The sequence below is a fragment of the Micromys minutus genome, assembly GCF_963924665.1.
Source record: "Micromys minutus genome assembly, chromosome: X".
In the NCBI taxonomy this organism is placed as follows: Eukaryota; Metazoa; Chordata; class Mammalia; order Rodentia; family Muridae; genus Micromys; species Micromys minutus.
In genome coordinates, this window is record NC_137970.1 from 73,082,804 (window position 1) to 73,099,156 (window position 16,353).

At 40.2% G+C, this 16,353-nt stretch overlaps 1 protein-coding gene across 1 annotated transcript; it reads left to right on the forward strand.

Annotated features, from left to right (window-relative positions):
- The first annotated feature begins 1,231 nt into the window (after nucleotides 1–1,231).
- Nucleotides 1,232–16,048, forward strand: TNMD (tenomodulin). The gene is made up of 7 exons (XM_080910822.1): nucleotides 1,232–1,360; nucleotides 1,526–1,657; nucleotides 10,112–10,252; nucleotides 10,468–10,569; nucleotides 13,590–13,743; nucleotides 15,322–15,488; nucleotides 15,769–16,048. Exons 1-7 carry the CDS (start codon nucleotides 1,313–1,315, stop codon nucleotides 15,976–15,978), a joined length of 954 nt encoding a protein of 317 aa, XP_080766948.1. The 5' UTR covers nucleotides 1,232–1,312; the 3' UTR covers nucleotides 15,979–16,048.
- Nucleotides 16,049–16,353: the final 305 nt, after the last annotated feature.

The window sequence follows — 16,353 nt, forward strand, 5'->3', positions numbered from 1 at the left end:
AATAAAATGTATAAAAGGAAGGAAGGAGAAAGAACGAAACAAACAAAGCTAGCTGACATCTTAATCATGAAGTATAGTCTCCAGAAATGTAAGGACTGTATTTTTTAATATTTATTCATTTATTATATATAAGTACACTGTAGCTGTCTTCAGACACACCAGAAAAGAACATCAGATACCATTACAGATCCACCCTGTGAATACTGGGATTTGAACTCAGGACCTTGGGAAGAGCAATCAATGTTCTTGACCACTGAGCCACCTCTCCAGCCCAAGGACTGTATTTTTTAAGGAGTAGAGTTGTTATATTCAAGTCAGTGATTCTGCAGTGCTTTGATATGATAGGCTGAAAACTAACTGTAATCACCAATCAAGATTAGGATTAGGAAAAAGAAAGTAAATTGGGGGGAGGAAATGTTAAAAAGGAAAGTTTGATAGGTAGCATACTGAGTTTGCAGTTTCTGAGTTACATCCAGATACAGATGCTTGAGATGTTCAAATGGCTTTGAAAGTAAAAGACAGAACTTGGTTACAGGCACAGAATTGAGTTACATTGAGATATAAGTGATATATTAACTCCAGGACTGGATAAGATCATTTAAGCAGTATATGTTAAAGTGAGACTAGCATGAAGAAACATAATACATACGCGCATTGAGGGACCAAATAAAAAAGAGAAAACTAATCACAGAGATGGGATAAAGAGAGAAAGCTCACAATTGCTCTTCATTCTATCCTGGTTTCAATTATAATTAGTCAAATAAACATTGGCCTTGGCATTCAGAATACTTTTACATAGTGAGGCATGCTATCTTCTTCATTTCTGACTTTCCAGTACCCAGGGAAGTACCTGATAGCTTAACATTCCTGCAATAAATATTTGTTTAATTGCATGGAAATGGAATTAGAACTTGGTTCCCCCTTTTTGCTCTGTTTGCTTATTTCTGGAGTGTGCAGCATGTATTGCCACTGGTATTTTAAGTTCATAGTGAAAAATCATTTCCGTGTGTCCTAGGCTTGATCCCCTTCCAACCCAACCCCCAGGACAATCGTTTTCATTATAACCTTCTGTCTTTGCCATTCTGGATGGAATTCTGTGCACAGAAGTTATATACATATATGGGTATATCTATGTAACAAATCGTAGCACGGGAGCCCCCTGGGCTCCCTCCGGCTCTGGTATGACATATTTGAGCCATATAAATTCAGCTTCTCCTCTGGCGTCTGTTAGCCGACTCACTTGCAACTCCACCTCAGCAGTGGTCTCCCAGTCCTCTCGAAGCAGAGAAAGAGCACTGTGTGCTGGGAGACCATGGCAAAGAATCCTCCAGAGAACTGTGAGGGCTGTCACATTCTAAATGTAAGTTGATTCATATATTTTCCCTTTTGAGCAGAAGCATGGTTTTGCAGATTTATCGTATTGCAAAGTGAACATTAGAAAGTGAAATTGAAGGAGACTTTGAATTATGGCTTGCTATTTCGAGGGTTATTGTACATTGTTTCATCCTTTCTGTTCTTTGCTTAGGCAGAAGCTCTGAAATCTAAGAAGATATGCAAATCACTGAAGATTTGTGGACTAGTGTTTGGTATCCTGGCCTTAACTCTAATTGTCCTGTTTTGGGGGAGCAAACACTTCTGGCCGGAGGTATCCAAGAAAGTAAGTAACAAAAACTTATCCAGTGTTTCTTTTTCTGAGTTTGATTGAATTTAATTAGGGATTAACATGTAAAATAATTTGAAAATGAAAACTCTTTTTATCCTTTTTTATTCATTTGGGGGCATAGGAAATGAAATCAAGGTTTTCCTTTCAGTTGTTTATTTAGGTGAGGGAAAATTGTCTTCTACATTTCGGTTAGTTGTGAGAGGAGATAAATTTACCCACTCCTTTATGGTTGGCGTTAAGGAGTTAAATCTCCTGGAAGCTTTCTTTTTTATGTAAGAAAGAAAAAAAAAACTTTCCATCTTTCTTTCCATTATCTGGACAGAAAGTGATGGAAAAGTAACCAGACAGGCACTTAAGAAGAAACCACCCGGAATGGCAGCAAATGATTTTCAGTAACTATGTTCTCACTTAACACATCTGCTGTGAGGACAGGCAGCAAGCTCCTTTTACAAAGAAGTGATTCTCATACCTGAGTACAGAATTATTAGTTACTTAACCAGAAGTACTAGAACCTTTCTGCCCCTCCTCAGTCACAGCCATTGTCTCAGTGAGATACTAATGGCACAGGCAGATACAAGCAACACTAAGTCATTAATCACAGATATGTCAAAAAAAAACTTCTGACACTGAGGACATTTGGTGAAACTTGGTTGCCATTGTAATTTGTATTCTCATGCGTCCATGTTATTGTTATTTCTGGACTTGTGTGCAATGGACACATTTAGATATGACCCAAATAAAATCATAGTCTTTTCTGTCTAACAATTAACATTTGAACGAAAATGAGATGAGCTACAGCCTATGAAGACAGGTTTCTGGCTTTTCCATATTCTTCTCGATTTGTAGGTCACTGTTGTTGCTGCAGCTCCTGCAGGTGTTGTGGTTAATTTTTTGTCATGAAATGTTCATTTCTACTTGGTAGCAGATGTAAAAAGGAAAAGGCAGGCACAGATCCTGGAGGGAAAATGAGACAAGAAGAATACAGTTTGGCATGGACCATTAGGAGCCAAAGGAGCAATAGGAGCAAAGAGTTCATGGGGAAAGACAGACAAAGGGGGAGAGAAAGAAAATAAGCTGGCTAGGTGTCCAGTGAAAACACAAAAGTAAGGCATAGCCACCCTGGGATTCTCTGCCTCTGCTGCAATGCCTGTTTGTATTTAGTCTCAAAGGATACCTTATAAAGTTTAAGTGGGAGGGAGAGCAAACAAGCCTACTTATTTGTTTCCCTTTTTATTTGCATCATGTTCCAGAAAGGTTTTCAGGCATCACCTACTCCTATTAGCCCATCCCGACTGCCCTGCTGTTTTTGAACTATTTACTGTTCAGATGTCTTTCTAGGGAAACCAACTATGGTAAGGTTAGCAAGGTGTGCAAAGAAACCACCATCAGAAAAATGAATTGAGAGCCAACATTCATTCCAGCACAATTACTAACTTACAGTGCCACTGAGGTAATTCCTAAAGTGATGTGCTACTCCAAAAATTCTCTTGGAAATTGCATGAGGACCATAATTATATACAGGACCATAAATCATTTCAGTTGCTGCAAGTCTAATGCCTTCACTGGATGTTGTAGGTAGCTAATCTTCTTGACCATTCACAGGTACCTGGCTGAACAGAGAGCACGTAGCCTTTCTTGTTTTCTTGCATTCATTGTCAGTATAAATGTCATTCTAACAGTATTAATGTGTTTTTCTAATCTTACAATGACATTTGCCTCAGTTCGGTGATAAATGCCTAGGGAGTGACTCAGGAGAACTTGCCTTTATCTTGTTAGAATTCACACCCCCTAACTGAATTCATGATCTCACCTATCATCCAGTTATGCTACCTTTGTTTCCAATTTCAGTTCTTTTAAATATAATTTCCAAAAAAAGTAATTCTGTCATTCCTGAAACCAAACAAAAAAAAAAAAAAAAAATTCAGGCAGTGCAGGGTGTGCTATTGATTAAAGTTTATTTAAAAAGAAAAAAAAGTCAAAGTGCTCATGAAGGAATTCATCTTAGGATATATAATTTTTACCAAAAGGAATGTAAATGAGGGACCAAAGTTATTATAAAGAAGTGCAGCTAAAAGACATTATGTATCTCCTAGGATACGTTTTTGCACCATGAAAAAGTACTATTTCTTTTCTTTTCCAATAAGAAATTGCAATGTAACTATTTTTCTTACATAAGTCCTGGCCTTCACTACAAAATCAGGTTGTGATCACTGTAAATCAGGAGACCAGCCAACATCATGCATTCTTTATTCACTCAACAACTACCTTCTAAGTTCCAGGCAAGCAGCTTGGGAGGCTAGCCATATACCTCCTAATGACCAAGATTCTAACTAGACCTGTATCTGAGCAGTTAAGAATTCAGGGAAAATAAAAATAGTCAGATTAGTCTGGGAAGAATATTTGCAGAGGACACAATCCAAGCATCTTGTACAAATTTAAGACTCTTCTCTGCTTATAAGTATGAGCTGGAATGAAAGGCTGATTACCAAAGTAAAGCCCATGGTCTTCTGGACTTTTCTTTAGGTGCCTGTGGGGTTTTTGAGGATGTTGTAGCCTTTGATAGAGAACTATCGATGCTTTACAGTTCAGTGGTTGTAGTGATACCTTCATTGTTCTGGAGCTTTAGTGAAGCTCTCAGTGTTGGCTCTTCCAGCTCCCACAACACTCCTTCTTGTTTTCTCTTTCAACATCTGTTTATAATAAACAGTGTTTATTTAACATCCTACATCTGGTGTTGACATTTCCATGCTGCTAAGTCTTTCTCTTCCCTCCCACTTTGGTATGCACAAAAGATCCAGACTACTGATTTCAAAAGGGAGTAAGCAATCTTTCACTCCTAGTATACCTCAACAATGCATGTGAGTACACACACACACACACACACACACACACACACACACACACACACACACTTATCCAGGAGAAAAATAAGTCAAAATTAAAGGAGGATCAACTTTCTTCCAGGCCCTAGGCTTCCTGAGCCCCAGCCATACCTAGGATATTTGAAGAGACTTGAGGAAAGCCAAGTTCATAAGTCTCTGTGTCCAGCTTTCCTAACCAAGCAGGGGAAACATATTCAGTTCCAGAGATTTTGCAAGGGCACCATATTGAGGAACCATTTCTAAGCAATAACTTCCTTAAGATCTATGAAGTAGACTTACTGGGGAAAATATGCTTACTTAAAGCTCCCTGTGTTCCACAATGAACTTGAAAATATTAGAAGCCAATTCCTCAACTAATCAAAGCAACATGGAGAAAACAAACCAAAAAAGGCTGTAGCTCTTAAACCATCAGTTTATAAACACAGCACAGATTTTTGTACCCCATTTTTTCAAAACCTTTGTGGAATGAGACATAAACACAGTAAGTTATATGAAAGAAATGCAATGTGCTTTTCTGCTATATATCAGAACTCTGTGGTGATTTTTAGTGTTGCTGGGAGGTGGTCACCCACTCCCCAACCGTCAGTATGTTTTTGGAGATGATCCTGCAAGTTCCACATTCTAGTTGAATGAGATGAGAGGCCATGGGAGCTAAGGGAGCATCCTACCCATGCAACCTCAATTACAGAAGACGACTGAAACACTCTCATTCATGTTTCATATCCAAGATCAATCATTCTAAGCTGAAAATCCTTTGCATAAAAGAAACACTTTCTTGCCAAGTGTGGTGAGCCCAGCTTTCCTTGTGACTTTTTTTCTTAACTACCAGCATTAGCTCCAGACCAAGTCTCTTAAGTCATCTCTAGGCACACAAGGGACAATTCTTCTCTCTAGATTGCCTAGGCTTTTAACACAACAGTGTGATAGTTGAAACAATGAATGGGAGAAGCATTTAAAGCCTCAAGGGAGAAGCTGGAGATGTAGCTGGAATCTCTTAAGCAGGGAAGTGAGTTTCACCAGATGCTGCCACATCAGCATTTTGGGAAAGAAGGAATCTCTTCGGTTTCTTTTCTTTGCAAGATCCAAATTTTACCCTTGTACGGCAATCCTTACAATTGTTACTTTGGACTATTCAGGGATAGTTCTTACAATTTACATGATGCTAGATTCTGATCGCAATGAATATACTCTTACTCCTTATTCCTGGGGTTGTATATGTTTAACTGGGTACTTTATGTGGCATAAGCAAGTATCACCTTCAAACATAGCTATCATGAGTGGCTAAAATGGAAAAGAAGCCCAAGTGATCAACAGGAAGTTGCAATCCACCAAGCAACCTGACAGGAACCAGACCAAAAGTGAGAAAAATTGGGTTTGCCAACAATTTGACCTTGTAACTAGAGAGGGGACTGAAGCTCTAGAGACACTCAGTAACTTGTCCAAAGGCACACAGCTTGTAGGTGAAAGAACTAACATTAAAACTAAAACCTTTTCTGGAAATTCTTTTCTGTTTTCCAACTGAATTTGAGAATTAGAGAGAGGGTTGTGGATACAGGAAAGCATCTCTAGTATCTCAATTTTGTAGGTGGAAGAAATGGCCTTTTCTTTCTTTCTTCCTTCTTTTCTTCCTTTTAAAAAGGAATGTCTGGCTGCTTTTGCCAGTTTTTTTTTTTTCAGGGCTGAGAACTGGTGATTGAAGATGCAGAAGTTTAACTACGCATAAGAAATAATCTGTCAGCACTGTGTCGGTAGAGAAATACCCAGAGGTCCTTTAATTCTCACAAGGCTAGATCGGTAATAATTTGGTACAGTGCCTTCCCTTCCCTTCCCTTCCCTTCCTTTCCCTTCCCTTCTTCTAGCCTAACACCTGCTAGCCAGCTATTCTGAGCATGTATTTCATCTTTGGAGAGTGTACCTCATAAACAGACAGTAAAGGATGAAGGTGGGAAAAAAAGAGCAGCTAGATTAATCACAGGTTTCAGAAAAACAAACCTAAGCCAAATGTCCTCAAATCCCTGTCAGGACAGGCTACAGCTACTTGCCTCCAAACAGATCCATCACACTAAGGTGTGAGTCAGCTTTACTCTTTATAAAAACCTTTCTTTTCTGATCTCAGGGACTGTCACCAACAGAAACAAGAAAACAGGGAAAAGTGTTCCCATTGCAGAAGGAAGTCAGGGCTTATTGGCTACCCAAAAGGGAGATTTAACTGGATTGAGGACAGAGTTCCTGAACAGGGAATAAAATATAGATTTGTGTTTCCCCCAGATTTTGTCAGGGAGGTCTTCGCCTGAGTTTACCTATACACCCACTATCACACTGGCCTCTCTGCCCTATTCCAACACTCTGACCCTCATAAGGCCAGTAAGGACTCATTTGGATTGTGTTGGAAAGATGCCTTTAGCACCCTTCCCCATACCTCCTGTTCCTCCATCACAGTACCCAAAATGCACCATTACAGCGCCATTCCTCTGAGTGAAGCATTGCACTCCATTTTTCAACTTGACAAATGTCTTCTCCATTGCTAGTATCTAAATGTAAAAATCATTTGTCAGATTGGTTTCTTCTCTTCTGTAAGATCCCTAAAGCCCTGGCAGATTCCTGGTTGTCTAGACAGGAGACAAAGGGACAGATGGAAATGAGAAAGGGATGGAAAAAAAGACTACAAGGATGCAAAGAAGACAGGGTATGGAGATACCAGAAAAGTAGCTCATCCCTTTGCCAATTTGGCAAGGGCCCATTCCATGTCACATGCTATCCTTGCTTGGTCTCTCCTGGAATAAAGCTAAACTGGGGGTAAAGTCAAAAGAGAAATGCATGGAGCCCAATCACACCTTTCTAAGGTCAGCCATCCTGTCTCTGCTTTAGTTTGTTCCTGGACAGGGCAAAGCCATTTAATTCTTCATCTCCAGAAGGCACTTCAACCCAGGAGCCAAGGAGCTTAGTAGACAGCAAAGTCCTTCTGATGCCAAAGGCATGAGCTCAGTCATCATATGGGCCAGTGAAGCTTGCATAGCCATTACCCAAGCAGTGAGCTCCACAGGGACCTGAGTGAGACAGTATGTCTGGATTTACTCAAACCCATCCCCACACAATCCGAAGTAAGTCGCTGGCATCATCCTTCTAGACAAAGGACAGTCTGTTTCAAAAGGACACCTTTGATAGCAGAATTCCATCTGGGTGAATATGTAGCTCCCTACTCCTGCACCCTCCCACACACTAAGGATTCAAACACAAATGAAGTCATTCTGATCTCACGCTATTTAAGAAGCTACCCTTGCTAATACAAAACCAACACGATGATTAATAGGTACAATTAAACATGGATGCTTCTTCCTTCACCAAATAACAACAAACAAACAAATTTTTTAAAAAAACCAATTCTTTGCAGAAATGTTGAAAATAATGAAGATCTGCTGAGCTTGGCAGTTTCCAATGGTACTCATCCAGAAAGGTGTCCAAGTGCAGCGCATTGCCAACAGCGCAGGAAAACTCATTCCCCAGAAGTACACTGAAATTTTAAATGTCACCAGCATAGTCCCATAGTCTTCTACTGATGATTGAAAATGCAGTCTGTATTTTCTCTTTCTTTTGCCCAGGTAGGCCACAGTCCAATATCCCCTAGTCTCTAACCCAATTTTTCCATGCAATAATCCATCAGTGGTGCTACTGATGAAACAAACACCCCAGTCCAGCCCCTGGTGGCTAGCACTGTCAACATTTGTCTCCACAATGGATAGTATTTCTAAAGGAACTACCCCCTGTTGGGAAACCTGACAAGGCTGTGTCTGAAGTAGATGCTTCTGTCCTCTGCTTAAGTCAGCCAACTGACTGAGAGCTTTTTTATTTCATACCTAGAAGTTTCTCTTCTCTAACTGGCACCAAAACTGAAACTGAGAGGATATTTAAAAGCAGAAGCAAATAACATAAGAGTTTTCTCCCTGTCACAAAGAAGGCTGCCCATCTCAAGTTAACTCTGCAGTTGCTAGAGAGTTCTCGACATTCTTTTCCTTGCCTTTAAAAAAATACCTTGCCAAAAAAAATTAAAAAATAGTTATAATACCTTGCCAATCTTCAGTAGATTCCTTGGGTAAGATGAGTGACACTGGTGACAATACTCACTCAACAAATAATCACTGTCTATGTCTAAGGCGCTCCAGGGCACAGGGACGTAAAATGGCTTTGCTTCTGTTTTTTTTTTTTTTTTTTTTTTCTTTTCTTTTCAATGGCTCCACCAGACTTTCATGCTTGAAGTAGCACTTGTTTCTACATACCCATCCGACTGTTTTTCTACTTGAGTTGGGAAAATTTTGACCAGGTTAAACCAACATACTGTCACAGGCATCAGCAGACACGAAAAACAACCCAACCCAAATGGAAACTGAAGAAGGAGGATGCTGCTAGAAGCTGTGTTATTAGAAACCATCACTGGCTCTGTAGGCAAGTTGCTTCTTCAGAAAGACAAGTCAATGTGCAGAAACCTAACAGGCAAAGACCTCCAGGCCGTGGGGAGACAATAGGCTTGCAAATGGCACCATCAACTCCAGCATGCTTTACCACAGAGATCAGGCTCCTCTGGAGTTCATATTTGTTTCTAGCCCCAAATATGACCCAAGTTATAAGTTGCATGCTCAATCCTGAAATAGAATACAGCATGGGACTCGGCCTCTTGGTCTGGAGCGAGAGAATTTTCTCTTTTAGAGAGCAGAAGGAAGTTTGGGGATTTGCTTCAGCCTCTCAAGAAAGGCTTTGATAGACAGCCTTTCTGAAGCACTCTCCTTGGAAGATTCTGTTAATTTATGGCATCTCACCTGGTCACCAAAGGCTATCTATCCAAAGGAAGCTATAGAAGTTGGAAACAATAGAAACAAGTTTTTAAAATCTAACCCAGCAATACGTGAGTGGTGATGCTTATAAAATAGAAGGCTAAGGGAAGGCAGGTGATTGTTAGATTTTTAACAACAAAGCGATATAAACCAGTACAGGATAAGAGTATGACTTAATATTGGCCAATAACATCTTCAGGTTCTAAAAGGGGCAAATGCAATACTATTGAGGTACTACTATCCGGATATGGGAATAGAGAGCAATGCCTAACCACACTAAATGGTTCACATATCTTTCTAGGATGTAATGGATTTCATGGAAGGGATGGGGAGAGTAATCACAAAACTCTTAGAAAAGGAAGCAGCCACTCCAGGAAGCATCATAAACTTGAGGTGATCCCTAGGCTTAACACATGGGGAAATACTTTACAGACTGGTTTGCAGACTATCATTTGCTAGTTAGCCAAGAATGCCATGAAAACCATTGCAATGCTTCATAATTAACTCAGTTATTTGGCTTAAATACAAAACACTGACTCTGGAGGGATTCCCTAAACACCAAAAAGCACCTCGCTTTAATCATACATTTTAGAGACTGTCCACTGGTAAGCTGCTGAGAAGACCCCTCAGTACAAAGGTTCTAGAAAGAGAAGGTGGCCTAGGTATTTATCCAGTTAAAGCCTTTTATGAAGGGGCACCCAGACAATCTTTGACCTTGCTTCCCTTCCTCTGTTTCCCAGACCTATGACATGGAGCACACTTTCTACAGCAATGGCGAGAAGAAGAAGATTTCCATGGAAATTGATCCCATAACCAGAACAGAAATATTCAGAAGTGGAAATGGCACTGACGAAACATTGGAAGTCCATGACTTTAAAAACGTGAGTTGACTGTTTCCCCTGAAGCTTTTCGCTTAAAATACTACAATCACCGAATCACGTTTTAACAAAATAGCCTTTAGCCTTCATTTCATTTGCAACAAAGCTTTCCCTATGAATTCAAAGTTTGCTAGTCTGAGGCTCTGATAGGACATGGGACTCATGAATTGAAACAACCACAGGAAATTAATTGCATTATTGTCGTGTTTGTTTTATAGGGATACACTGGCATCTACTTTGTAGGTCTTCAAAAATGCTTTATTAAAACTCAAATCAAAGTGATTCCTGAATTTTCTGAACCAGAGGAAGAAATAGATGAGGTATGTGAGAACAACGGTCGTGCTAAAAGGCATCATTTACTGGCTGGTCACTGGACTAAGTGCTTTCTTCTCCTGAAATCCTCAAACAGTCTTGTAAATACAATTGTTATTATCCCCATTTTCAAATATAGGATGTGGGATTTAGTACCAAAGAGTGACTTCCTGAAAGTACACAGCTAGTGAGTAGCCGATTGAGGTCTCTAACTGAGGCTCTTCTAAGAAAATGAAGTTGCTGGTCTGGGGTATAACACTATACTTTTATACCCGAATACCTATAAAAATATTTCTTGTTCCTGAACCAATAATTTTTAGAGAGAGGAATCAACCAGAGGAACAGAAGTAATCATGAGTATGAGAAAGACATGAAGAAAACTATTCCAGGGATAGAAAGATGGCTCAGGGATCCTTAGTCCAATCCCCAGTATGCCCATCAGTCAGCTCACACCTGTTTCTAACTCCAGCCCCAGGAGTATCCAACATATCTGGCCTCCAGTGGCAACTTCATACTTATGCACATATATATCCCAACAACGATACACATGCATACCCAAAACTAAATATATAATAACTATAGGGGCTGGAGGTCTGGTTGGAGGTTAAGAGTACTGGCTAACTATTCCAGAAGACCCAAGTTTTCCAATTCTCCACACACCTATGGTGGCTCACAAGCATCTGTAACTCTAGTTCCCGGAGATCCAGTGCTTCCTTCTGATAAAGCAGACATACATGCTACACCTAAAATCATTTTTCAATTAAAGAATTAAAAATAAATTGTGGAAAAATTGGCTACAAGAGGGTCATACCACCTCTGTCATGCTCTAAATTTTCACCCACTTTAAAGGTTTCTGTTTGTAACCTTACCATTCCGTGTTTAACAATCCACAGTCCTCCTCCTCAGAAGCAAAACCAAAGGCAGAAACTTCAACCTAAGAATAATTCTCCTGATCCACTAATACACTAGAATGACAGGCCCCTACCCCAATTAGTGAATGAATGATCCCAAAAAGCCATGGGAGATGGGTGTCACCTGCCTAAAATACATCAGTCCTCACCATCCTTGAGGTCCTTTTTGGGTTAATTTAGTTTGTTTTTGTGTTTCTAACTGGAAAATGGAAAGGGGGACTGACAGAGACATAATGGAGTCTGTAAACATTGGAGTCTCATTCTCTTCTTGATCCCTTGTTTCCCACCATTTCCTAACTGGTCACTTACATGTTTCTCTTTGTCTTTTCCTTTTCTCTCATGGAAAGCGCCGGGGAACTACACTCTTTTTCCAGACCCAAGACTCCTCAGAACCGTTGTTAGCTCCCATGTTACTGTTCTCCCCGTGCCTAGAAAAGTTACAGACCTCTGTTCCTAGAATTGCCCCCCTCAAAAGAAGAAAGTGTCTCCAGAGAGGATGCTTTGCTACTGAGGCCTATGGCAGTGAAAGGTTTTGTTGAGTTTTGTTTTGCTTCTAATACCTTTATATTAGATGCCTGTGAAAAACAGATCGAATTCCAAGAACTTAGGAAGTAGTGTGGAGGCAATGAGAACATGAAAGAAGTTTAGGATTTAAAAGATACTATAGAGCTAGAGAGACGGGTCAGAAGGTGATGACACCCATAGCCAAGCCTAATGACCCAAGTTCGATTCCCAGGATCTGCATAAAACAAGGAGAACCAGTTTCTGTGGGGTTGTCCTCTGTCCTCCACATGTAGATAAAAGTATTTTAAAAGAAACTATATAGAAATCATATAAAAATGTTTACAGAAAACATTTTCTGTTTCTGTACAGACAGGCAGCAATGAGAACCTAAAGCAATATTATAGGCTTTTTCTACAGTGATATAGAACAGAGGCTCATATCTTCACTGGGCCCTAAATTTTTCTTCAGTTAATTTGGTAAGGTCTTTTAAATAATCCATGTATTCACCTCATAATAGTAAAATCATCTCCAAGAAAACAGAATGTCACACTACAGGTCTCCTATAATGTGACAAGTTTGTGGTTGGAAAATTACAAAAGCCCTCTTACCCTGGACTTCCCCCAGCACAGTGTCCATGGTGTGCACCTGGAAAATATGCAGAGTCAGTATCTAAATTGCCCCGAGTCTGCTTGCAAGGCTAAGGAACACATCAACCTCATTCTCTGCAACCCCTTCATTGCGTTCCAAGGTCTTTATAGACTCAAGGGCAAAAGAGCCAGGACTTGAAAGTTGTGAATGGTTCAGAGAAAAATTACACAAAGACATTTTTCAGTGAATAAATAAACACACTGAAAACTGGTAAAGCTAGGGAGAAACAAAAGAGGGGGGAGGGCCTTATTAAGAGCAGGGGTAAAGCAATGAAGCAACATTGACAAGTTGGTAAGAAGTGGGCATTCGAGGCAACTCCTCCCAGCACTAGAGAGGGAAGAGACAGTATTCTTAACAAAACCACAAAGCACTGTAAACCAGAGCCCTCTGTGAGATACACGTTAAGCATGTAGAATGAATGGGATTAATGAGTTCATTTTCTATAAGTGGAAAACTTTAAACTATGAAAAGACAAATTTCTTGTAAATCCAAAACTATAGGTTAATTGGCTATTTAACAGATCTCACTAATTTAGATTGTAAGAGGGTTTTAGTTTGTTTGTTTTGTTTTGTTTTGTTTTGTTTTTCTCCATCTTGAGGTGAAATTCTGTGTTCAGTCTTATCTACACTAGTAAATTGTGGCAGGTATTCGCCCATTTAAAGGGGAGACATAAATCACTCATAGTACAAGCTCAAATTAAAGCTTGAGTGGCCCAGGGAGTGCCCAGAACACCATGAAAAGCCTTTCAAGGAAAATGATGGCAGGTGAAGCCCTTATTTCAGTGAGTACCCTTGTAGCCAGACCCAGACCCAGGAGGAAAGGATCTGTCATTAGCTCTTCTGTGTGTACCTACTGTCACCTACTGCAGTGCAGCTCAGGTTAAAAACATATTGGTTTTCACTACTCCGTATCTAACTGGCCACACTAGTTCTTCCACAATCCCAATCCTGACCTACTTCTTTCAGAATGAAGAAATTACTACGACTTTCTTTGAACAGTCAGTGATTTGGGTTCCTGCAGAAAAGCCAATTGAAAACAGAGACTTCCTGAAAAATTCTAAGATTCTGGAGATTTGCGACAATGTGACCATGTACTGGATCAATCCTACTCTAATAGCAGGTAGGGTCTCCTGTCCCAAATCTGTTCCTTCCAATGATGGTAACATGCTAGTCATGGTGATACACATCCCAGTACCCAAGAGTCTGAGGCAGGAGGATTTTTGAGTTCAAGGCCAATCTAAGCTACAAAGCAATATGCTATCTCAAAGGGGAAAAAAAAAGTTTGTAACAGGTTAATGTTTCCGGCATTGAGAGACCACATTTCTATGAAAACAAATGATCAGTTTATACCTTCTTGGAAGAAACTGTATATGCTGACTGTGGTGAAGAGGGAAGTTTTCACAGCCAAGTTATAAATCAGATAAATTAATGCTGACAGGCTTTTAAAATATCTCAGGAAAGGTAACACCACCGTAATGTGACCAGTGATAGCAAAAAGCTAATCTATCTTTCTTTGTACATCTATATTCATTGCAGCAGGGATACCAGACTATTTCTCAAAACCACAGTCGGCCCAACCCAAGAACTGGAGAGAGTAGAGACCAAACAGAGCACTGCTGTCTCAAGAATTCCTATGGCAAATGTCATTCTACCCCATAATATAGGACAATTGTGTGTGTGTGTGTGTGTGTGTGTGTGTGTGTGTGTGTGTGTGTGTGTGTTTGAGGAATCACTATAAATGAGAGTGAAGGTTAGATGTCCAGAGCAGAAAAGTACAACCTTTAATTGGAGAAGATGAAAGTCCCTAGACACATTATTCTGTCCAGGTGTCACAGACTTTGGCCTCCGTCATTCTGCAAGAAGACTGCTATATTACTCAAGACAGGACAGTCCCAACAATGCAGGCCTCCTCGATTGGAATGACTTGGGGTTGTTTGTTTGTGCTTTTTTATTTTTGCTGTTATTGCTGTTCTTAAAGATGACAAATGGAATCTGGTATCCTGGACTTGGATGCTGCAAAACAAAGCAGGGTGAAGATACTGATGACTAATCTGTAGCTTAATTAATGGCAATGAACCAATATTTACTTATTAGTTTTGACAGTTGTGTAAGATAACAAACAAGTAAAGGAGTGAAAAAAATGTGGGAACATAGACTTTCAGCAAGTCTTCCACAGACACTGGTGGTGGGGGTCAGTGCTGGAGAGATTTCTCAGTGATTAAGCACACTTGGTGATCTTGCAGAGGACCCGGGTTCAATTCCCAGTACTCACTTAGTGATTCTCGAACATTTTCAACTCCAGTTCTTGGTTATCTGATACCCTAAAAATTGAGAAACAAAAGAGAATTGATGGGAGGGCAGCTAACACCAAGTCAAATCAGACAATCAGGAAATATTTTGGATCACTTGCAGCTAAAGACATTGAAGGAGACAGAAGTCCCTTGTCTTGTCAATTAACTCTATTACTAAGGAAAAGAGTAAATGTTTGATGCCAAACAAGCAATTCGGTTGGTGAGAAGCCAAATTGTCTCTAAACCTATCTACTTAAACAGATAGGAAATGCAGCCCATGCATGCCTAAATTATCCCAGTCAAAGGACAGACAAAAATACCTCTCCTTAACTTTTGTCCTCCTTAACCCTCCTCTTGGAAATGCTTGCAATGTGATGGCACCCCAATTTTTGTATTTCTTATCTTAGTTTCAGAATTGCAGGACTTTGAGGAGGACGGTGAAGATCTTCACTTTCCTGCCAGTGATAAGAAGGGGATTGACCAGAATGAGCAATGGGTGGTCCCTCAAGTGAAGGTGGAGAAGACACGCCACACCAGACAAGCAAGCGAGGAAGACCTTCCTGTAAACGACTATGTGAGTGCTGTCCACTGTACTCATGTGCAGGGCAGAACCAAAAGAACTCTCATTAAACTTACTACCTCTCAAAGCACTTGGAAAATTATCCCAGGTTTAGCAAGCACTTAAGAAAGTCAGACTGCCCAGGGAATGTGTTCAAAAGCAATCCTGGTAGCATAACTACCATGATTTGGCTAAGACATTTCATTTCTTATCAGCCCCCTAACTCAGAGTCACATAGTCTGCCCTTGCTTGTTGGAGTTTTCCATCCAGCACTGTTTTCTTCTTCTTCTTTCAGACTGAAAATGGAATCGAATTTGACCCCATGCTGGATGAGAGAGGTTACTGTTGTATTTACTGTCGTCGAGGCAACCGCTACTGCCGCCGTGTCTGTGAACCTTTACTAGGCTACTACCCATACCCCTACTGTTACCAAGGAGGGCGAGTCATCTGTCGTGTCATCATGCCTTGCAACTGGTGGGTGGCCCGCATGCTTGGGAGAGTCTAATAGGAAGTTTGAGTTCAAATACTTAACCTTCTGTTAGCCACCATATAATTAATGCATGCTACTCCATGAATTTTTGCCTATGAAGCATTTGCCTCCAAGTAGCTTATCCTCTAGAATGACTTCTAGGATATTCCTCTCTTCACATTCTAATAAACTTCTACATCATCAATGGCCTTGTTGCTGCAGAACACCGTGGGGAAGTGTTTGCTGTGAATACTCATGGCAATTGGAATGGACTAGATGTGCCTAAGATGAATGTCAAAAAAAAAAAAAATGACAGTTTAAACTATATCACCAGACTTGGGTAGAGCATAATAGTTCTCAAACCCCCTATTTTTACTGTGCTGTTTTGACAAAGTAAAAATGAAGGGGTGA

Bases quoted from the DNA above. Each gene is read 5' to 3' on its own strand.
- TNMD (XM_080910822.1), top strand. From the start codon at position 1,313: ATGGCAAAGAATCCTCCAGAGAACTGTGAGGGCTGTCACATTCTAAAT. The intron at 1,658-10,111 runs GTAAGTAACAAA...TCTGTTTCCCAG, and splicing joins GGCCGGAGGTATCCAAGAAA to ACCTATGACATGGAGCACAC. The intron at 10,570-13,589 runs GTATGTGAGAAC...TACTTCTTTCAG, and splicing joins CAGAGGAAGAAATAGATGAG to AATGAAGAAATTACTACGAC.